The 23,804-nt window shown below is 36.1% G+C and overlaps 1 protein-coding gene across 3 annotated transcripts in view; it reads right to left on the bottom strand.

Annotated features, from left to right (window-relative positions):
* The window catches only part of LOC106171873 (uncharacterized), a 64,941-nt gene extending 42,139 nt beyond the window's left edge, over positions 1–22,802 (bottom strand). For 2 of the 3 annotated variants that reach the window (XM_013552369.2, XM_013552371.2), the window contains exons 1-6: positions 22,400–22,802; positions 17,310–17,390; positions 16,390–16,464; positions 14,937–15,083; positions 14,348–14,641; positions 12,232–12,279 (exon numbers count right to left, since the gene is read on the bottom strand). In XM_013552369.2, coding sequence (XP_013407823.2) covers positions 12,232–12,279; positions 14,348–14,641; positions 14,937–15,083; positions 16,390–16,464; positions 17,310–17,390; positions 22,400–22,675 — 921 coding nt within the window. In that variant the 5' untranslated portion in view covers positions 22,676–22,802. The remainder of the gene's footprint in view (positions 1–12,231; positions 12,280–14,347; positions 14,642–14,936; positions 15,084–16,389; positions 16,465–17,309; positions 17,391–22,399) is intronic. The other variant, XM_013552370.2, reaches the window with a different exon arrangement.
* Positions 22,803–23,804: the final 1,002 nt, after the last annotated feature.

Raw genomic sequence — 23,804 nt, 5'->3', positions numbered from 1 at the left:
TTGCAATAGATTATATAAAGTTTACAAAATATTTTATGGATTTGAGAGAATCAAATCAAATTATCAAGATTTTCAATGTCTCCCCCCCCCCCCCCCAAAAAAAAAAAAAAAAAAAAAAAAAAAGCTAAAATACTCACTCTTCTTTGGTAATATTTCCTGGGTTTTTTCAAAAAGTACACATAAACATAGTTATCTAAATAGTCCATATTTTCTGTGGGTAAATTAATCCCAAACTGAACTCTGCTCATATTGTCAAAAGGTTGAGAACAGATGGAAGCTCCGCTCATATTACATACAAATACACACAATGATGCCAGCTCAATTTTTTCTTCCTATTTTTCACCTAGACCAATGGCCTGCAGTCATTCTCTTTTAAAATAATAATAAAAAACTCTCCTAATTTCTGGTGGCCCTGTGGCCCTCCTTCCTTTTTCTTTTTCAAAGAAGAAAATTGCAGTGTAAGTGATGATTTTGATGTTGGTTTTTCTGTAAGAAATAACTCTGGCTAGTGTAGTCCCTGCTTGCTGACAAGTAATTCTGTAAATTGGTACTTTGTGTGTTAGAATTCTTTCTTAGGGTATTGTCCAGAAATATTTCCAGCTAGTCAGCTTTGGTATTATAGCTTAACTTGCAGAGTGACATTTATCTTCTTATGTCCTGTGCTCCTCCTTTCATTTTCAAAGAAGAAAATTTAGATATCTCTTTTTAAGTCAGTAGTTTGCGGTCACTATATTCAGAGAGTTCAGAGAATTGCCCAGTGACAAGTCAGAATATTTTCTTATCTAGAACAAAAATTGGTCACATAACCAGCTTTTAAAGGCTTCCACCCTCAAAATTCCAAATGTAAAAGAATGCCTTGACTCTTATAAGATAACCACCAGTTTTTACCACTTGCTGCATCATTTCAAGTCAAGAGTTCCTTCAATTCCACATCAGAGTATAAACAGTACAGATCTCAAATACACAGAGCTCTACTACTTCTCCCACTCTGACAAGCACACCTCGCCATTACACATTGTCTGAATATTTTGAAAATGACCCCTTTCCAAAAAACATATCCAATTTCTCGATCCAGATACTTTGTGGTATTGAGGGAATGAAAAATTCACTTCTTCCAAGGAGAGAATGTTCAAAGAAATAGAACCTTTGTATGGTCTTGGTCAGAAAGAATGAAAAATGGCCTCACTTCAGGATTCAGAAGGAGTCACTGGTGGTCTCTGGGGTGAATTCCGGAAAAAAAACTCTTTAAATCACAGTAGCAAATCTTCAAAACCTTCTGTCCAGAGCACATGCAATAAACCAAAGAAAGTCCTTTTCCTTTTTTCCAGCTAAAAATACTTTGTGGTTATTACTTCAGGTCGAATATTAAAAGAAACACCAAGCACTACTACAGATCTTCAAATTGCCCTACGTCTTCCTCTTTTGATACACTTTTTTGTAATCATCGAAGCAAATTCAGAAAACTAATCCATAAGCAGTACAAATATCTCTTCAATATATAATCCCAAACTGATGAAAAATGTATAAAAACTCTTGAAAATGCTGCAATTTATCAAAGACAAACCCCTGCTCTAATCTCCTTCTCGGTGAATGAAAATCACAGATTCAATATATCAAACAGTGCTGTTCAAGTGTCTCCGTAGCAATCCCAAGATGGTGACTCTATCTTGCACTGTCCTGCCCTGTGGAGGCGCCAAGCTGTTTTGGGGGTTACTGTATATGAGAAGTGGTCTTTATGAAAAGCTTTTCCTGTCTTTCAGTGAATTCTTTTAGCATATCACTTCAAATTTCCTGGGTAATGTCACAACATACGGATCAGGTTTTACACCACAGCTGTTCTCCTTTCTGATTTTTTCTTCTCCCTTTTTTTCTTCCACTCTTTTTTTTTCTTTGTGGTTCAACAATGCGACATAACCATCACCCGAAAAGAGAATGTGATAAAATCACTCCTCTCCTCTCTGATGTCAACTAAATAACAGAACACTGCACAGATAGAACTTTTTTCAGCTGTTTATCAGTTTAAATATCAGAAATAAAATGCCGATGGTAAACTTTACATCAAGTACTGGACATGCATGAAACTTTCCCCAAATCATCCATAGACACCTGTATCAAAAATTAGTGCCATTTTCTTATTAGCCATGATGTTCTCTTCAGCTGAATTCCACACTTTATGTTCAGCCAAGAGAGTAAACAGATACCACTACAGTCATTAAACAAGATGGAATATCTCTCTTCCAATTGTTGTCTCTTGGCTAGCGTTTTTCCTTAACACACACACACCAATCTCCAATTACAGAAGTCTTTTATCCCCGATTTAATTTGCACTCCTACAGACCCTTTACTCCTTCAGAAAAATTATGCAGAATACTGTGCATTTAACAGATCTTTCTTCCTGGGATACTTTCCTCTTCAATAATTCATATTTATCAGCATCACATTCACTGCACTGTCACTGTCTGTACATTCCTTTAGCAGTCACGGTATATAAACCTTGAGGGCAGTAAAAATACACCACTTGGTCAAAATCTTACAGGTCTCCAAGAAATATCACAGCCTATATATATATTTTTTTCAGTGAATTTTCTCTAAGCCTTCACTTGACAGTATTCAAAATCAGTGTGACTCCTTACTGAGTGTATTTTAGTTGACTATTTTCCACCACTGTATTTTTCCTCACTTGCAGACTCCTAACATTCTCTCTGCCCAGTGATTTTCAGTTCCCAAAATACATCCTAAAGTGACAGAAAAGAAATCCAGAAAAACCTAAATGCCATGACACGTCTTTATGTCCTCTCCACACATGAAAATCACTGAGCTTTTCCAGCAGATAATTCACCAAAACAAAAAGCTAAACTGCCCCAGTCAGTCCTCTTTGCCCACCCTCTCCTAAAATGTCTGTGCCTTATGGTCAAGTTGATGGGCTATTACCCCCCACAGTGTTGCTGTCCACTGACTGGTCATTCATCACATGGTTTAACACTGTGTGGCCAGCGGGCAGTGAAATACTTTGGACACTTCTCCTGATCATGAAACACTGCCATCACACTACAAGCTTCTACACTTGTTCTGCAGTTAAGACTCGGTTTAATGACTTCACATTGCATCTTCTTTTTAAGTCTAAAGTATAGATTGCATTCAATTTATTGGGTGGACAGCATGCATTCCTTGTGATCAATCTTCAAAGATTGTTAATTCTTATTGAAGATTCAGACAGAACTTCCTCAGCTGAGGCTGATTTTAATTAATTAGAAATGATAGCAAAAGACCTCATACTGATATGACCTGTAAGTCACAATTACACACATTCTGAACATGCATAAGTTAAAACAATTGAAACAATCCTATCGTAAATCCGAACCTGGACCGTTTCAGAGCAGATCCTACCAAGTGCAGTGTGAACACAGCCAAGGAGCTCTGCACATCAAAATTCTACAGATACAGGCATTATATTATCTTCCCCATCAACATGAGAAAGCTTTCAATCTCCATCTCCTCCTCAAAGGAAACAGATGCTGACTGGAGAGATATCAAATTATGCAAAGTCTCTTGTGATTGTCACATTGAATAGGCAAAGTTATTATGATATTACATAAGTCTTGTATGGCTGTTACAGCACAAGGGAGACACTATTGACGTTTTCCTGCCATGGGGGGGGGGGGGGGGGGGGGAGAGTATTTGCTTCAAATACTCCATGTCATTGATAAGAATTTTAATGCATTATTTTATTTTTTCCCTTTATGCCTCATATATGTTTAACCTCATAGATTCAGGAAATGCATTGCATCCTGTCAAATTTCCCAAAACCATCATCACCAAAATTTGTTATCCTCTCTAGCTTCTTAGCCTCCTAATCCTCCTTGAAAGACATTTTAATATAAACTCGATACATTTTTTACAACTCAAGAAATTATCTATTTTCTTTTACCAGGGCATATGTAGATAATTTAAAGTTTATCAGACACAAAAGGTGTGTCATTTTGATTTTAAAAATCCACTCCAATGTCTCAAAAGCGTAAAAAGACAGTGACAATCAACTTCAAGATTGGTAAAATTATTCAATCAAAGCAAAATATCAAACATCATGATAGAAACTAGAGGATCAGAGAGGCGATACCGCCTCCGAATATTGTACCACCAGCTGGAGCAAGCGCATTCGTATAGACCCCCACATACACAAAATAAGGGGTGCAGCCACCAGTCTTGTGCTTGACAAGCTGTAAAAATGCAATCAACAAGAATTTTCAAAATATGCAAAAAATATATATAACTAAAAATGGTGCAATCAAAGTTAAGTTCATTGTAAGGTAGGTCAAAGGTCAATTTCAAGGTCACAGTAAATTGCCAGTATATGACTTCCTATCCAACTTCAATAGTAACTATGGACCTATCTCTGCCAGTTTTGGAGATAAAAGGGAAGCAAAATTTGCAAAGTTCAGTTCATGGTGAAAAGTAGGTCAAAGGTCAATTTCAAGGTCACAGTAAGATTGCCAGTATATGACTTCCTATTCAACTTCAATAGTAACTATGGACCTATCTCTGCCAGTTTTGGAGATAAAAGGGAAGCAAAATTTGCAAAGTTCAGTTCATGGTGAAAAGTAGGTCAAAGGTCAATTTCAAGGTCACATTTAGATTGCCAGTATATGACTTCCTATTCAACTTCAATAGTAACTATGGACCTATCTCTGCCAGTTTTGGAGATAAAAGGGAAGCAAAATTTGCAAAGTTCAGTTCATGGTGAAAAGAAGGTCAAAGGTCAATTTCAAGGACACAGTAAAATTGCCAGTATATGACTTCCTATGCAAGTTCAATAGTAACTATGGACCTATCTCTGCCAGTTTTGGAGATAAAAGGGAAGCAAATTTTGCAAAGTTCAGTTCATGGTGAAAAGTAGGTCAAAGGTCAATTTCAAGGTCACAGTAAAATTGCCAGTATATGACTTCCTATGCAAGTTCAATAGTAACTATGGACCTATCTCTGCCAGTTTTGGAGATAAAAGGGAAGCAAATTTTGCAAAGTTCAGTTCAAGGTGAAAAGTAAGTCAAAGGTCAATTTCAAGGTCACAGTAAAATTGCCAGTATATGACTTCCTATTCAAGTTCAATAGTAACTATGGACCTATCTCTGCCAGTTTTGGAGATAAAAGGGAAGCAAAATTTGCAAAGTTCAGTTCATGGTGATAAGTAGGTCAAAGGTCAATTTCAAGGTCACAGTAAGATTGCCAGTATATGACTTCCTATTCAACTTCAATAGTAACTATGGACCTATCTCTGCCAGTTTTGGAGATAAAAGGGAAGCAAATTTTGCAAAGTTCAGTTCATGGTGAAAAGTAGGTCAAAGGTCAATTTCAAGGTCACAGTAAAATTGCCAGTATATGACTTCCTATTCAACTTCAATAGTAACTATGGACCTATCTCTGCCAGTTTTGGAGATAAAAGGGAAGCAAAATTTGCAAAGTTCAGTTCATGGTGAAAAGAAGGTCAAAGGTCAATTTCAAGGACACAGTAAAATTGCCAGTATATGACTTCCTATGCAAGTTCAATAGTAACTATGGACCTATCTCTGCCAGTTTTGGAGATAAAAGGGAAGCAAATTTTGCAAAGTTCAGTTCATGGTGAAAAGTAGGTCAAAGGTCAATTTCAAGGTCACAGTAAAATTGCCAGTATATGACTTCCTATGCAAGTTCAATAGTAACTATGGACCTATCTCTGCCAGTTTTGGAGATAAAAGGGAAGCAAATTTTGCAAAGTTCAGTTCAAGGTGAAAAGTAAGTCAAAGGTCAATTTCAAGGTCACAGTAAAATTGCCAGTATATGACTTCCTATTCAAGTTCAATAGTAACTATGGACCTATCTCTGCCAGTTTTGGAGATAAAAGGGAAGCAAAATTTGCAAAGTTCAGTTCATGGTGATAAGTAGGTCAAAGGTCAATTTCAAGGTCACAGTAAGATTGCCAGTATATGACTTCCTATTCAACTTCAATAGTAACTATGGACCTATCTCTGCCAGTTTTGGAGATAAAAGGGAAGCAAAATTTGCAAAGTTCAGTTCATGGTGAAAAGTAGGTCAAAGGTCAATTTCAAGGTCACATTTAGATTGCCAGTATATGACTTCCTATTCAACTTCAATAGTAACTATGGACCTATCTCTGCCAGTTTTGGAGATAAAAGGGAAGCAAAATTTGCAAAGTTCAGTTCATGGTGAAAAGAAGGTCAAAGGTCAATTTCAAGGTCACAGTAAAATTGCCAGTATATGACTTCCTATGCAAGTTCAATAGTAACTATGGACCTATCTCTGCCAGTTTTGGAGATAAAAGGGAAGCAAATTTTGCAAAGTTCAGTTCAAGGTGAAAAGTAGGTCAAAGGTCAATTTCAAGGTCACAGTAAAATTGCCAGTATATGACTTCCTATTCAAGTTCAATAGTAACTATGGACCTATCTCTGCCAGTTTTGGAGATAAAAGGGAAGCAAAATTTGCAAAGTTCAGTTCATGGTGAAAAGTAGGTCAAAGGTCAATTTCAAGGTCACATTTAGATTGCCAGTATATGACTTCCTATTCAACTTCAATAGTAACTATGGACCTATCTCTGCCAGTTTTGGAGATAAAAGGGAAGCAAAATTTGCAAAGTTCAGTTCATGGTGAAAAGAAGGTCAAAGGTCAATGTCAAGGTCACAGTAAGATTGCCAGTATATGACTTCCTATTCAACTTCAATAGTAACTATGGACCTATCTCTGCCAGTTTTGGAGATATAAGGGACTAAATGTTATAATTTTGGAGTTACCATAATGTGCCATAAATTTCCTACAGAAAAAATTAATTAAAATAAAGAAAAGGTCATTTTGGTCAAAGTTCTTGAAATGGGAGGTTCTCTGAAGTTGCAGAAGTTTAAATTTGATAAAATAATGTCATTTTTGACCACAAGTTGTCTGCTTTGCCAAGCATTATGTTTTATTTTTCCGGAGTTCAAAATTTATTATCCATTACCGTACTGCACATTTTTACGGAAGCCGACTGGTGCCATATGTTGAAAAAAAAAATTATCTCGAAATTTCGAGATAGCATTTTTTTTGTTCAAATTTCAAAATACTATCTCGAAATTTCGAGATAAATTTTTTTGCTCAAATATCAAAATGCTATCTCGAAATTTCGAGATAATTTTTTTTTTGTTCAAATTTCAAAATGCTATCTCGAAATTTCGAGATAAAAAATTTTTTTGTTCAAATTTCAAAATTGACCCCAAATTCACGGAGATGAAAGATGACCTGAAGGGTAACACTTTCCAATAATATTATTGGTTAAGTCTGTGTGGCGTCTGAATAACAGGGCAAAAAAATTTTTTTTCGTAAAAAATTTCATTTTTTTGAAAATTTTGACCCATTTGACCTTGAAGTAAAGGTCAAAGGTCAAATCCGAGGGTATATTTGAAATCTACACATATGACTTTTGGAAAGCTGTCTATAGAAATTTTTCCCGTAACTCCTTCTGTAGGGTAGATAATTAGCATTTAATTTTGCCATTTTTAGACAAGGGTGCATTGCAATGAGTGCCACACCCAGACCCCAATACCGACAAAGCCCAAATTTTACGTGGAACGAGTTGAGATTATAGGTGACCTAAATCCATGAGATGGGTACGGGGGCCCTTACCGTCTAGGAGGAGAAGCGGTAACGGTAACATGGCGGCGGAGCCGGCGGAACGGACCGGACGGGACCGAAACCATGTGTACCGCCAGCGCTAACGCTGGTGGTAAATTTTTTTGTTCAAATTTCAAAATAGTATCTCGAAATTTCGAGATAATTTTTTTTTTCTACATATGGCACCAGTGGGCTTCCGTACATTTTCCTTTCACCACCAATATGTACTTTTTGATACAGCGTAACTCGAAAACCGTATGGAATACAAAAAAACCAAGACCACCTCCAGTGTTGGGCTTTACATGCTCTACAAAATGCAAAAAAGAATGGGTCTCTAGCATTAACGGTTCCCGAATTAGAGACAGTTTTCAGTTTCGGTATCTTATGGCCGCTACTCCTGTGAAAATGCACCGATTGACCCCAAATTCACGGAGATGAAAGATGACCTGAAGGGTAACACTTTCCAATAATATTATTGGTTAAGTCTGTGTGGCGTCTGAATAACAGGGCAAAAAAATTTTTTTTCGTAAAAAATTTCATTTTTTTGAAAATTTTGGCCCATTTGACCTTGAAGTAAAGGTCAAAGGTCAAATCCGAGGGTATATTTGAAATCTACACATATGACTTTTGGAAAGCCGTCTGTAGAAATTTTTCCCGTAACTCCTTCCGTAGGGTAGATAATTAGCATTTAATTTTGCCATTTTTGGACAAGGGTGCATTGCAATGAGTGCCACACCCAGACCCCAATACCGACAAAGCCCAAATTTTACGTGGAACGAGTTGAGATTATAGGTGACCTAAATCCATGAGATGGGTATGGGGGGCCTTACCGTCTAGGAGGAGAAGCGGTAACGGTAGCCGTCCGGCGGAGCCGGCGGAGCCGGCGGAACGATCCGGACGAGACCGAAACCATGTGTACCGCCAGCGCTAACGCTGGTGGTACAATTATTAAGTATTTACAGGTGAAATTTCTTATGCCAATTCTTTTTCAACTATCGAATGTCAAATTTAGATAAAAAAATATCTTGACAAGCTACTCATAAATGTCAAAAGAAGATGACAACGTAATACTAGAATCAGTATCATATTCCAAATCTTGATTGGAATTCACAATTTTGCACACAGATTCAATTTACAACTTAGGACTGATAATTCTATTCCAGATTTTGTGCAGACGACATCGTGGATATGAACATGGTTTATAAAATTCTATCAATTCTTGATTGACTTAGATCTAAGTGACAGTGGCAACAATTCAAGATAAAGATTTAAGGGAACAGTAGGACACAACCCCCCTACAGGTTCTAGACTACTTTTTGTTACGCCACAGATTACGTAACCCAAATGAACTTCTGTAATATTTAAACTGTCGAGAAGGTTATTGAAAACATGAATCAAATTATAGCTTTCTATAACCCAAATTCTGAAAAACATTTTTTTCTTAAAATTTTAAGGATCATTTAAAAATAAAGACAGCATTGAGCCACACCGAGTTATGACAATATTTTTAAATTCAAAATTATCATTATCATCATCATTTCTTGGGGTCTGTTCACACAAGGACAAATGAGGACTGTAAATATGTCTTAACAGTATCATCTGAAGACGATTATTACAAAGAAATTGTACTGGCTATATAACAACACTGGGTATTACTTTACCAAAAGACATATTAAGAAAAAGTGGATTACACAACTGTGGGAAAATACAGCCCCCAAACCTAAACAAAAGACATTAAAATGCTAATTATATGCAAAGGTTTAAACTGTACCAAATTACAATCCTAGACAGATATTGTCTGCACACACCATAAGTGAGACAGAACTCTCAGTTGTCACAAACAGGAAGTTATATATAAGATAGAGATCGCTCTGTGACAGGTGCATGATCAGACTGATGATATTTTTCAGGAAAAACAACAAAATCCCTCTAAAATCCTGACACTTATAGGGCAGATGATAATCAGGTTTATCAGAAACATCCACTACACCTATTTTTTTCTGTAAACTCAACACCTTTCCAACAAGAACTCGCCAGGTGTAACAGGAGATTAATATCATTTTTCACATAAACAAATATTAAATCTGCAATCAGCGTAAAAAAGTATAATAACTGTAGCAGATAAGAAAATTTATCATCTTGTCATGCCTGTGAACAACTAACTAAAAACTTTAGCACAAGGCAACATGAATGATATTTATTTATTTATTTATTTTGTTCAAATTAAAACACATCTAGAATCATCAACGCAGCTAACGCCCAGATCCATTCCACCCCCCCCCTCTCCCTTCCCAGGGGTATTTCCCTGTGACAGGCACACATACCTAACAGTGCTAATTTATCATTAACATCTGCTGTTTGTCACCAACAGAAGGGGTGTCACCAGTGTCACCACAGTTCCAATGACAAATTATCATGTTTAACACGACTGGTGACATCACACTAGAGCAGGGGTGTGGTTTCACACAGATAATTTTAAATTGGAAGTTGGTATTCCATGTCCGGCCCAAACTTTGGTCTAGTTCAAGTCCTGATAAATTCCAAGTAGTCAACTATAACAACTATCGCTCTCAAATACAAGTTATTTTTTTTGTTATAAAACAGATGCAATATTCCAATGAACTAGATTACCACAGAGTTAGCATGGGAGAACTTTGAAAGTGTACTAAAAGTTTAGCTCAATTTTCAGTCTAAAGTTATTGTGTGAAACCAGTCTCTATGCATCTGTACAGGAGTGATATTGTAATGGTTACACAGTTGAACATGCTTATTTCTTGTCACATAAGTCAGAGGAAAAGATTTTACATAATTCTTCTGTGTTTCTGCAAACTTTACAATTGACATGCATGTATCTATGATCACAGATGAAAATGGCAAGGCAACAACCTAGGTTTCACATACAGAAATTCATATTTTAAAAATCATAACATTTTTATTAGTCCCTGATTTAGAATACAATTTTATCTATTCAACTGTTAGCTTAAGTGATATTTTTCAATTCAACCTCTTCCAATAAATGTATTTGAATATATATTTAAACACTGCTCTCTTTGTAAAGATGGATAACTAACAAAAACAAAACAGAACTACTGAATTTTCCTCCTAAAAGAGATGAAACATACTTTAAAAAAGACACAGTCAACCAAATAAAGATGGCACCAGGGCATGAAATAACAGAACGCTGCTGGTGGAGTGAACAAATTAAAAACTTCTACAATATCCATGCAACTGCTTTGTTGTACATAAAGCTGGATGCTGTTCTTTAAAAAGAAAAAAATACATATATACTCTACTCTTAGCATAAAGGAGCCATGCTCAGCATAACAAGGCCATTCTTCAACAATTACTGGATTAAAATTGTTGGATTAATCAATCTATCAGACGTGACTTTGTGAAATCTCTTACTATCCCCCCTCCCCCCAAAATAAAAATAATATTTATTAGATACACTAATGACATATGCAATAAACAATATCCACATCCAAAAACACATGGGCTGATGAAAGGGGTGATTGAACAAAACAACAAGGTACTTGTCAAGCTATATAATTTGTTATACATCACTTTTAGTATTTTTCCTTTTCATTTCTCTGAAAATCTATAAATCAAGATGCTGAAAAGCAAATGAAGAGAGTGCCATCGCAAATCTACAGCAAGCTTATGTAGATAGAGGGTAAAAGAGACAAATAAATAAAGAACACTGACCACAACATACAAACAAAACATGCACATAAGGAGGTGCAAGATCCAATAGCAAGCAAATCCACAAAATAAGAAACAAACATAGGGGCTGCATTTAGGTTCTTGTAGGTTTGATCTGAAGGCCTGTTTACACTAGATTCAAAAGGATCCAGTTCACACTAGAATGAATATAATGCAACAGTGAACTTCTGCAGATGTTTGTTTTTAAAGATTCACATGTAGGATTGAACCAGGTGAACGCTCTCAGTCCATTGCTGTTATCATGCTATGGAGTTAGGTTACACATGTTAAACTGATAAAAATGTCCAGAGAGCGATCAACTGGGTTTGTTCCTGTCTTCACATGTGTAAACGGCCTTGAGGAGTCAAACATTGTGGACCTCACAACGAGTAATACATAATATACATGTTTTATCACTGAGGTTGTTTACTTAATACTATTTCTTTATTTAAGGTCTCTCTCTAATTTCTATGGGAAAGAGATTCCTAGTAACTGCATATATAATAAAACTCAACAGAACTGTACTTGGTCATTATCTTTTTTTTTTTTTTTTGCGCAGTTAACTCCAGTCACCTTAATAACCAATGACTTGCATCAATTATTTTGACAAAGCCAAAGACAAAAACCTTGAAATTTCATAAAAATATTTTCAAAAAGTTTGCCACAAGCCAAAAACAAAAAACAATTTGTTAAAAAAATCAAAACCCAAAATGTGAATCAAACACAGAAAACATGATCCCAATTCACCCTGAGCATCAGAAGATACTTAAAAAACCCACTCAAGGTAAACAGGTGCTTGAAGAATCCTCTGACACTCAGGGTACCCCAGCACTGTCCAGGTATACTATGTATGTACTAGTTGTGAGAGTCAGGTTCCCCGTATTATCCTCTACCTACCCACTGCTTGTCCTGGGAGGCTGGTTGTTCATTGTAGTCCATGTGATACTACAACATAGAATGTTATATCACACTGCTAATGTCTATATGTATTGATATTGTTATAATATAAGACCACATTCAGAACAAGCTGATCTGCGTACTAACAGATCCACGGACTAAATATGGCCAACCGACTTAAAAGCTATGCAGCTTATCCCCTGATAAACTCACTGTCTCCAAACACACTGTCGCTGCAGTGGCCTTACAATTAAATCTCGGAGCTGAGATTTAATACTTTTAATGATGCGTGTGGGGGCAGGTAGACCATCAGGGAATTAAGCAACTTGCTTTTAAGGGGGGTCGGCCATATTTAGTCGGCAGATCATTTAGTCTGCGGATCATCTGTTCCGAATGCACTCTAAAAATATAATCATCACACATCATGCATTAGATCTCCCTCCACACACATTGCTGATGTGACACTCAGAAATACTGCCTGGGTCTGAGCTCCAGTTATCAAAATAAGTAAATTAATATGTTGATTTTAACTTTCAGACTGAGAATTGTACTGCATATCTTGGTTTAAAATCTTCTCTAAGTGGACTTTAACTCAAGATAATAGTTACTACTGTTAATAGTCAATTACTTTGCACAATGAGGTTAGCTGGCCTATTTTTCCCTTTTTTTTAAAGACAAAGGGTCCAAAGTTAATAATAATAATAATAATAATAATAATAATAATAATAATAAATATTTTTGTAAAATGTCCTCTAGTGTGTTCATTCAAGAGGCTAATAACCTCAACTGTGCCTAATTGCAGCAATTGACAATTCAAGTTTCCTTTTATGATGTTTATCAGCATGGTGAGCCTCTTCCTCCACAGTGAGTAATTAGTCACACTCCCCTGAATGTGCATTCAGACCCTGCAGATTTCACGCCTGTTGCAAGTGAAAGTGAGCTATTTAAAAGGTACACAATGAGCATAAGACCTTTTACAGCAAAAATTTAATTTCTTCCTTAGTTAGCAAGGTATACACTATCCAAAACAGTTCACCAAATTATGATCCATTATTGAGTCACTGACATCATGAAGATATGGACTTGTGAATCTCATATTTTGGCTGTAATAAATATAATTAATATATTACAAAATGGTTTTTAGGCTTTAAATACTTACAATGATTTTGTACAGGGTATACCATGGTTATAGAAAGAAAACTGATGAGAATATACTGTCAATTTGCTATATAAAGGTCAAACACAATGTGTCCCTTTCAAATGCTGGTTAAGTAAATTGTGATGTGTTTTAGATTCAGACCAGTTCAGGTTTCATTGTCTGTCTATGGTTGTTCTATGTTAATCATCTACATTGTCATAACTGATAGAAGATTAATTGAGAAATATGAAATAATGTTACTATAATTACTTCGAGATGCCAAAAGAAAAAGTTGCCATAAAATTCGATTTTCTAGATTGCATATGTGCAGTTAATTTGTTTTTACAAATATGTGATAATGTTAATTTTTCAGGTTATGCCAAAAAAGCAAAAGTTGTTATAAAACATGACTTGCAAGAAGGGAAAAATGCGTGAACTTTAAATTTCTTTAAATGACGGGAACTACTGTTAACCATATGATCTAGTACAAGTGATCATCCAAAAACAATGGGAATTTAGATCATTCAAAAACAATCTGCAGAATGTAAAAATGGTATTTATGGTACTGTAATGTCCTGCACCTTATGGTCCAAATCAGAATTCAATTTTGTTGCTCGACTGGTTTATTAACCCTACCCCCCCACCCAACCCCCAAAACAAATTTAAAGAAAAATTGTGTAACTGTCATTAAAAACCCCTTTTAAAAACTGTCAGTATTGACAACTTCACTGATGCAAACCTCATACCATTACATCCATCACCTCATGCAAACATATATGACAGACAAACATACACCAAAAAACCTCATCAAAATGGACTTATTAAACACATCGTAACACCCATTCCCAACTCCTCAATTTCTCGTGCACATGTGTGAACGCATTTGCAAACATGTAAAATCATGTGTTTCAGCATACGAGGCCACCTTCATGCCTTCACAACAAAGAAGTGTATCATATAAATCCTGAATCCACTCACCCATTGTCTGTTTAACATAGCCTCCCTCTGCTCCGCCTCTCTCTCCTTCTGCTCCTCGAAACTCTTCTGTCTCATCTCGCGGCGCAGCTGGACGCGTTCGCTGACTTTGGTGGTAGCTATCCCCTCCAGCCGTTTCTCAAACTCCTGCTTGAACTGCAGCTGTTTCTGTTCGTATATCTGTTTTTGTTCCTCTATTTGTTTCTCTATCAGTTCATTGAATGTGGGTCGTTTGGTCCGCTGTTGAGCATAAGACATTTTGAAGGCGTTGCCGACTAATGTGTTGAGATCTTCAGCCTGAAGTCGGTAATGAGTGGATATCAGTGAATTGTGTAACTTACAGTAGTGGGAATTTTTTTTTATAAGTGTGAACATGGGTACGTGTATTAGTTATGTTGGATGACAAATGTGTGCACATGCACTTCTGTGTACACACACAAGCAACCAAGTCTGTGAGTGTACACACATGGGTTATTGAGCTGTATATATAAGCATGCATTACACTTAGCACGAAAAACAAATGACAACCCACGTCCAAAATTCACCAAACTCATCACAATCACACACAAAACTGGACACTAGACAGTCTTACCTCCTCTGGGGTGGCCGTTAGAAAGGCATGGCAGTACTGCGTGCTAATTTGGCCCCGTGGTTCCCGTGCAAGAAACGAGAACTGCCTGCACTCGGGATCACATGTGGCATAGGAGATTCTCTTCAAGGCATGGGCCATGTACACTGTCTGTAATAGATATCAAAGCTTCATATTAAACCAATAATAAACACCAAACTGTAACCAACTTGACAGATTGTCTGTTACACGCAGCATAAAATTCTCTAAAAACAAAACACAAGACAAAAACTGAAACACACAATATACGTTGTTTGTAATATACAAATGACAGACATAATTTTATTTTGTTTCTTTCCAATAAATAAACAATTATTCCTGGCAAAATGAGAGAGAGCAAGAGATAGAGAGAGAGGAAGAGAGAATTCCTAGAGGCACAAGTAGGTCCACAGAGGAGAATCCAAATAATGGCAACCTGTTAAGTAGTCTAGCTAGCAGTAAAAAGGGAGAGTCAAACTTCAGCTGTTATACACGTTTGTGATGTCAATGCAAGAAGGTCAGGTAAAGAAAAGTCACCTGGGGGAAATTTTAATGAGGTCACATTTACTAAATTTAAAGCCAAGAGCACTTCATAAAAGTTCTTAAGCCAAAAGGACATATGTATAAAAACTTAACAATAGGTTGTATTATAACCTAAATATTTCTTTAATAACTTTACTCAACTGCTGCAGAATTACTTAGGCTAAAACAGACCCATTTTTCATTATAAATCAGGACCAAAGTTAGGGGGACAGAAAGAGCCATCTTTCTAGTTTGACCCAAGTTCTATGCAATTTGTCAAGTCGGGTAAGGTAAGTGGATAAAGAGGTCCTCTTTTTCAGAAAAAAGACCCCTCCCCTCTCTGAAATTACTGGACACAGACCTTTATTGTTGACACCAACTTAATCAAGTCAACTGCTTCAAAATTCTCCTTGTTTGAAGTACTTATCAAATGTTTTGGTCATTACATTAAGAATAACTTTTGCCTCAGGATCTTTTCTGGAAGGTCCTGTTGGCTGGCACTGGAGACAGTTTTATTTCTGTTCCCTGTAACATGCCTCACTCAAAACGGAACATCAGGTTTGTGATAACCAAGAAAGTTTCCTTACACTTGAAATGTCTCCAGTGTTATTTTTACACCATGACTAATGGAGAAGACATGCTTGGACAAGAAAAGAAGAGGCGTTGAAGTTTGCCAAAATTCTCTAGAAACTTGACATACAGTCAATGTGCCACTCTGTAACCTAGGATGACATGTATAGTAAGAAGAGCCTTAAAATGTTCATTTTTTATGTGGACGCACATAACAACTTACTTCTCTCTCTATTGTTCTCTTTTTCTCACTCATCATCATCAACAATTTGCTACATATACTCTCACTCTATCTTTCCTGCCTTCCATTCTTTTCTCTCTCTCTCTCCCTCTCTCTCTCTCTCACCTGTTTATCTGAGCTGCAGACTTTAATACCAGTCAGGGATATCATAATAACCACTGGTTTACTTCTACCCACAGTCTGAAATTATGAAATATTTGACAAATATGTAAATAAATATTTATATGAATCAATCAAATTATGATGCTCAAATCAAAGTTTGACAAGAATGATGTTTAACTGAATGTTTATCTTTTCTTTAATCACACATTTTTTTCAAAGAATGAAACTGAAATTGTGTACTAGTAAATTCTCTTACTGATGTATTTGTGTATGTTATGATTTTTAAAAATGCCACTAGATGGTGCTAAGGAGGATCCAGGTTCACTGTAATGTTATTAATTCTGAATATCAATCATGGAACCAAACACCTTATTGACAAGGATTTGATGGACTGCATCTGACCCCATAAAATTAAATTACAAGATTCTTTGGAAAAATCACATCCAAGTATTCATAAATAGTTTCACATCACTACTTTAGAATGGAATATGAGGAATTAAGCTGTGTCAAAAGATGACTAAAATGGAAATATTTTGTGTCCATTTCTGAATGTAGTCAGGCAATATGAGCATAAATCATTCATCCTAAACAATGGACATATAAAAAAACATCTAATTTAGTTATTACTGCATCCATTATGGTCACCCAGTTGTTCCTTTTACTAGTAAGAACTGAAATCTAACTGCCTGTTGAATTGATGGGTGACTTGTAATAACAATACTCCCCATACATGAAAATCAACTGAGTCATTCAATAAGAAAAGAAAATTGACAAAAGACAAATTATTGACTAAACAGGCTAAACAGGGGGTCTTCATCACACTCATGTTCAGAGGTATGAACCTGAAAATTATTTAATTGAAAGATGTCCACTGAGTTCATATCATTACAGAAAAAAAAGACAAGAAATAAATATATTCTTACTCTAATTTTTTCCAGCTGTTTTCTCACATATTCTGCTCTGGAAGCCTGGTCTTCCCCAACCACAGAAAATGAGCCTATGTACTGGAAAGAGAAATGTTATAATTTCATCATATAAACTTCCAAAAAATATTAATTTGCAGAAGTATGAATGAAACAAAGACTGAAATAATGTTTTTTCAACAGATACATACCTGCATTTTGTGAAGTTATATGATGCAAATAAAATAAATTATTGCTCTAGTAAATTTTATTATTTCTGGTTTTCAACCAAGAGTGTTGAAAAAATCCACAAATACTAGCTAAACTAGAGGATCAGAGAGGCGATACCGCCTCCGAATATTGTACCACCAGCTGGAGCAAGCGCATTCGTATAGACCCCCACAAATACAAAATAAGGAACACAGCCACCAGTCTTGTGCTTGACAAGCTGTAAAAATGCAATCAACAAGAATTTTCAAAATATGCAAAAAATATATATATTACTAAAATGGTACAATCAAAGTTAAGTTCATCGTAAGGTAGGTCAGTATATGACTTCCTATTCAACTTCAATAGTAACTATGGGCCTATCTCTGCCAGGTTTGGAGTTAAAAGAGAAAGAAATTAGCAGAGTTCAGTTCATGATAATAAGTAGGTCAAAGGTCAATTTCAAGGTCACACTTAGATTGCCAGTATATGACTTCCTATTCAAGTTCAATAGAGACTATGGGCCTATCTCTACTAGTTTTGGAGATAAAAGGGAAGCAAAATTTGCAAAGTTCAGTTCATGGTGAAAAGTAGGTCAAAGGTCAATTTTAAGGTCACATGTAGATTGCCAGTATATGACTTCCTATTCAAGTTCAATAGAGACTATGGACCTATCTCTGCCAGTTTTGGAGATAAAAGGGAAGCAAAATTTGCAAAGTTCAGTTCATGTTGAAAAGTAGGTCAAAGGTTAATTTTAAGGTCACATGTAGATTGCCAGTATATGACTTCCTATTCAAGTTCAATAGAGACTATGGACCTATCTCTACTAGTTTTGGAGATAAAAGGGAAGCAAAATTTGCAAAGTTCAGTTCATGGTGAAAAGAAGGTCAAAGGTCAATTTTAAGGTCACACATAGATTGCCAGTATATGACTTCCTATTATAGTTCAATAGAGACTATGGACCTATCTCTGCCAGTTTTGGAGATAAAAGGGAAACAAAATTTGCAAAGTTCAGTTCATGGTGAAAAGTAGGTCAAAGGTCAATTTTAAGGTCACATTTAGATTGCCAGTATATGACTTCCTATTCAACTTCAATAGTAACTATGGACCTATCTCTGCCAGTTTTGGAGATAAAAGGGAAGCAAAATTTGCTAAGTTCAGTTCATGGTGAAAAGTAGGTCAAAGGTCAATTTTAAGGTCACACGTAGATTGCCAGTATATGACTTCCTATTCAAGTTCAATAGAGACTATGGACCTATCTCTGCCAGTTTTGGAGATAAAAGGGAAGCAAAATTTGCAAAGTTCAGTTCATGGTGAAAAGTAGGTCAAAGGTCAATTTTAAGGTCACATTTAGATTGCCAGTATATGACTTCCTATTCAAGTTCAATAGAGACTATGGACCTATCTCTGCCAGTTTTGGAGATAAAAGGGAAGCAAAATTTGCAAAGTTCAGTTCATGTTGAAAAGTAGGTCAAAGGTTAATTTTAAGGTCACATGTAGATTGCCAGTATATGACTTCCTATTCAAGTTCAATAGAGACTATGGACCTATCTCTACTAGTTTTGGAGATAAAAGGGAAGCAAAATTTGCAAAGTTCAGTTCATGGTGAAAAGAAGGTCAAAGGTCAATTTTAAGGTCACACATAGATTGCCAGTATATGACTTCCTATTATAGTTCAATAGAGACTATGGACCTATCTCTGCCAGTTTTGGAGATAAAAGGGAAACAAAATTTGCAAAGTTCAGTTCATGGTGAAAAGTAGGTCAAAGGTCAATTTTAAGGTCACATTTAGATTGCCAGTATATGACTTCCTATTCAACTTCAATAGTAACTATGGACCTATCTCTGCCAGTTTTGGAGATAAAAGGGAAGCAAAATTTGCTAAGTTCAGTTCATGGTGAAAAGTAGGTCAAAGGTCAATTTTAAGGTCACATGTAGATTGCCAGTGTATGACTTCCTATTCAACTTCAATAGTAACTATGGACCTATCTCTGCCAGTTTTGGAGATATAAGGGACTAAATGTTATAATTTTGGAGTTACCATAATGTGCCATAAATTTCCTACAGAAAGAATTATTTTAAATAAAGAAAAGGTCATTTTGGTCAAAATTCTTGAAATGGGAGGTGCTCTGAAGTTCCAGATGTTCAAATTTGATGAAATAATGTCATTTTTGACCACAAGTTGTCTGCTTTGCCAAGCCTTATGTTTTATTTTTCCGGAGTTCAAAATTTATTATCCATTACCGTACTGCACATTTTGCTTTCACCACCAATATGTACTTTTTGATACAGCGTAACTCGAAAACCGTATGGAATACAAAAAAACCGAGACCACCTCTAGTGTTGGGCTTTACATGCTCTACAAAATGCAAAAAAGAATGGGTGTCTAGCATTAACGGTTCCCGATTTAGAGACAGTTTTCAGTTTCAATATCTTATGGCCGCTACTCCCGTGAAAATGCACCGATTGACCCCAAATTCACAGAGATGAAAGATGTCCTGAAGGGTAACACTTTCCATTAATATTATTAGTTAAGTCTGTGTGGTGTCTGAATAAGACCGCAAATAATTTTTTTTTCGGCAAAAATTTTGTTTTTTTGAAAATTTTGGCCCGTTTGACCTTGAAATAAAGGTCAAAGGTCAAATCCAAGGGCATATTTGAAATCTACACATATGACTTTTGGAAAGCTGTCTGTAGAAATTTTTCCCATAATTCCTTCCGTAGGGGAGATAATTAGCATTTAATTTTGCCATTTTTGGACAAGGGTGCATTGCAATGAGTGCCACACCTAGACCCCAATACCGACAAAGCCCAAATTTTACGTGGAACGAGTTGAAATTATAGGTGACCTAAATCCAAGAGATGGGTATGGAGGCCATTACCGTCTAGGAGGAGAAGCGGTAACGGTGACTTGGCGGCGGAGCCGCAGGAGCCGGCGGAACATACGGGTCGGGACTAAAACCATGTGTACCGCCAGCGCCTACGCTGGTGGTACAATGAACTCCCAGTGCATCTCGATTACAAAATAATCAAAGGCCATGAGCAAACACATCTACAATTAAAAATGACTTTATAAAAGATACAATGCTTTCCTATTCATATCCCCCTAACTCCTATCTTTTCTGCCATGTGCTATATTGAAAATCAAAGTTGGTAAACCTAGAAATAAAACAACGCCAAACCACAAACAAAAGGAATTATCAAAACAACTGCCTTTTTCATAAAGATAACACACAAGGCTGAATATCACATCAATTGAAGGTTTCCACAAATGTCAACGCAGAACAAATATGACTCAGACTGGAAAAACAACTTAATGATTTTCACTATTGATATTCATTTAAACACTTTCAATAAAACTAACAAACTGAGCCGGCTATATCTATAGCCAATGTTTAGTCGATGATTGTGTTCATTCTTCCCTGCATGTAATCATATCTTTGCTGAATGCTAATGAAAAGACACCGCCCACCTGTGGGTAGCTTATAGACTGAAAGGCACAGAGAAAAAGGTCACTTATTTCTGTACAGAGGACTGTTTTAATTGGGATTCGGGGGGTGACAGGCAGGAATGGCATTGACTACTACATGCAGAATGACAGAAAATTTTGAAATGATGTTCAAACTAAAATGTATTGCCAAACTGGAGCATAAGAAAATGTGGAAAGTAAAAAAAAAATGTACTTGCTTTTTGAATTTATGAGGATGCATGCCCTAGCTGGTGTGTGTGTGTGTGTGTGTGTGTGTGTGTGTGTGTGCGCGTGTGCGTGCATGTGTGCGTTCGTGTTGAAGAGAAGGGGGGAATAGGGGGATGGCACTTTTCTTATTTGTCCAATTCAGTAGCACTATTTCACGAAATTCACATTTGCATTGTAATTATCCTTTCTTTTTTGTTGGGATTAAATACTTTTAGAAGTTAACATTCATGACTGTTATATGGATTTATCTGATATATAGGTATAGTATAAGTTTGAGTTGGCAGCAGTTACTTTGCAAGTGAGAAGTTGGCCTTAAAAACTTACTTGTAGCATTTAATTTTTAACAAATCTAAACAAATTTTATAGACCCTTGAAGCAAATAAAGATCAAAATAAATATTATTAATATACTGTTATTCAATCAATCAACACAATATGTCTAAGAACCTTCTACTGCTATTATTAGTAAACTAAGTTTATTTATTGCCCAAAGGCGTACAAGATGGACTAGTACTGTGAAAAGGCACCCTATGTTACTACCTCAATCATGGGTCACATATACCGAAAAAGATTACTTTACCCAATAAATTTGACCAGAGAGCAAAATACTGAATTGTATTCTTCGAAGGTCTATATACATACCTGCACACTTGGCAAAATTGTTATTTTCAAAATTTTAAATAAAAAATTGTGAAAGCTGTTATCTCTTGCAAAGGCTAACTTTCCATGGAAATCAACAATGTCAACGTCAACAAACTTTACTGCTTAACACTTATTTTCTCTTTCAACTGAATCTTTTTGGACCTAAAAAGCTATTTCTCCAACCCCCCCCCCCTCCCCCTTTTACTTGGTCTAACTCTGCAAGTAAAACATTTGTTTGGTGACAAAGTTTATCTCACACAAGTATAACTAAGAATGGACAAAGCATGTTTATTGATCAATGAAAATGAACACTGAAGTAGGCTACCACGTTGTTAAAATATTTACCTCTTTAAATATCACAGTGAGTTTTTAAAACAATGTTGCATTTCTTTGTGCAGATATAGACGACTTTATTTGCAGGGCCTTTAATGTCTACAACGGAATGGTTATGTATTTATCGGTCATAATGTCATTCAACAAGTAGAAACTTGTTGGTGGCTAATGTTGATGTTGAAACTTTTGTTTTGAAATCACAGTAGTCAGTAGTTGTCCCAAAGTATACACACCTGTGCGTCCCTGTAAGAAGTATGGAGCACATCCTCTCCCGGCTGTGGAATACTCTTTGTGACTGGTTGAAACCCATGGCCATCCGGAAGTTCATCAGGTTGAAAACCAGCGTTTGTATTTTTGGTGTTTTGTTGGCCCGATGAACTTGGACCACCGACGACGTTGGACGACCTCTCTCCGGATAAACGTTTCCTCTCCATGTATTTCCCCCTCTTCTCCATCAGTTCCTTCCAGTCCTCTTCTTCTATAGCTTTCTTCGATTTCATCAAATACATTATGACTTATTTCACGATTTTATTAAAGATGATTCAGGGGAAATTAAAAGACATTCCACCCCCGTCTCCAGCGTTGCTTTTGCACGACGCCATCTTGTGTCCATTTCAGTTCACGTCAACTTCCGGGTGACCTAATAACCTCGAGGCCACGTGCTGATGTAAACAAACACAAGAGGTACATAGAACAGTAGAGTTCCCGTCCCATAGCTGTTAATCGGCCAGACAGCTATAAACTAACAACCGAAATTTTAGTTTCTAGCGACGGAGAGAGTAGAAAACTTCTGCAGTTCGATTAACAACTTCAGGCCCGTAACCAGCAATTTCAAAAGGGGGGTTCTTTCTTTGAAAAAGTGGTCCTTTTCCCATAAAAACTTCATTTACCTAGATCAAATTTTACCCTAAATGGACCTTTTCCCAGCAAAAGGGGTGGTTCTTTCGACCCTCCCCCCCCCACCCCCACCCCCTGGCTACGGGCCTGAACTTAGTTCAAACTGTAGTAAAAATAAATAAATAAATAAATAAATAAATAAAATAAAATAAAATACTGTAATATACTGTACAAATAATAATGGCCTCATATATAACTATATGATCTTATAATTTATAAGACCATTGTTAATTCTATGATAAGTTGTACATGTTGCTGTAGTCTTGTATAAATAAATTAAAGAACAACACATGATAATATACATGTATTAAATTCCATTTCACCACCAAAACTGCAGTTGACACAAGTATTCTGAAATCTCTGCTTGCCATCTGACAATGTAAAGATTATTACAGTTAAAAAAAATTGACTATCTTTGAATGTCAATTCACTAAAAAAAAAAAAAATAATAATAAAAAAATAAATAAAAAAAAACATGGAAATGGTACCATTTTTTTTTTTTTTTGACCAGTGAACCTTCAGACTATCGAGACAGCCCCAATTTCACAGTTTAATAATTGATCCAGGACTTCAACCATTTCTACCTTCAACGTAGTACATGTATGCTACTATGGAATGCAGTGCAGATCTGAGGTAAAAGAATACAGAATAGCAATTATAGATTTAAAAAAAAAAAAATCAACCAATAATTAACTTTGAACTTAGATATAATCTGATCATGCTGTTTGTCAATAAATAAAT

The sequence above is a fragment of the Lingula anatina genome, chromosome 9 (assembly GCF_051362555.1).
Source record: "Lingula anatina isolate TDL-2025a chromosome 9, LinAna3.0, whole genome shotgun sequence".
NCBI lineage: Eukaryota > Metazoa > Brachiopoda > Lingulata > Lingulida > Lingulidae > Lingula > Lingula anatina.
Note: the sequence above shows the minus strand (reverse complement) of the source record. Positions and strands in the feature narration are given on the sequence as shown.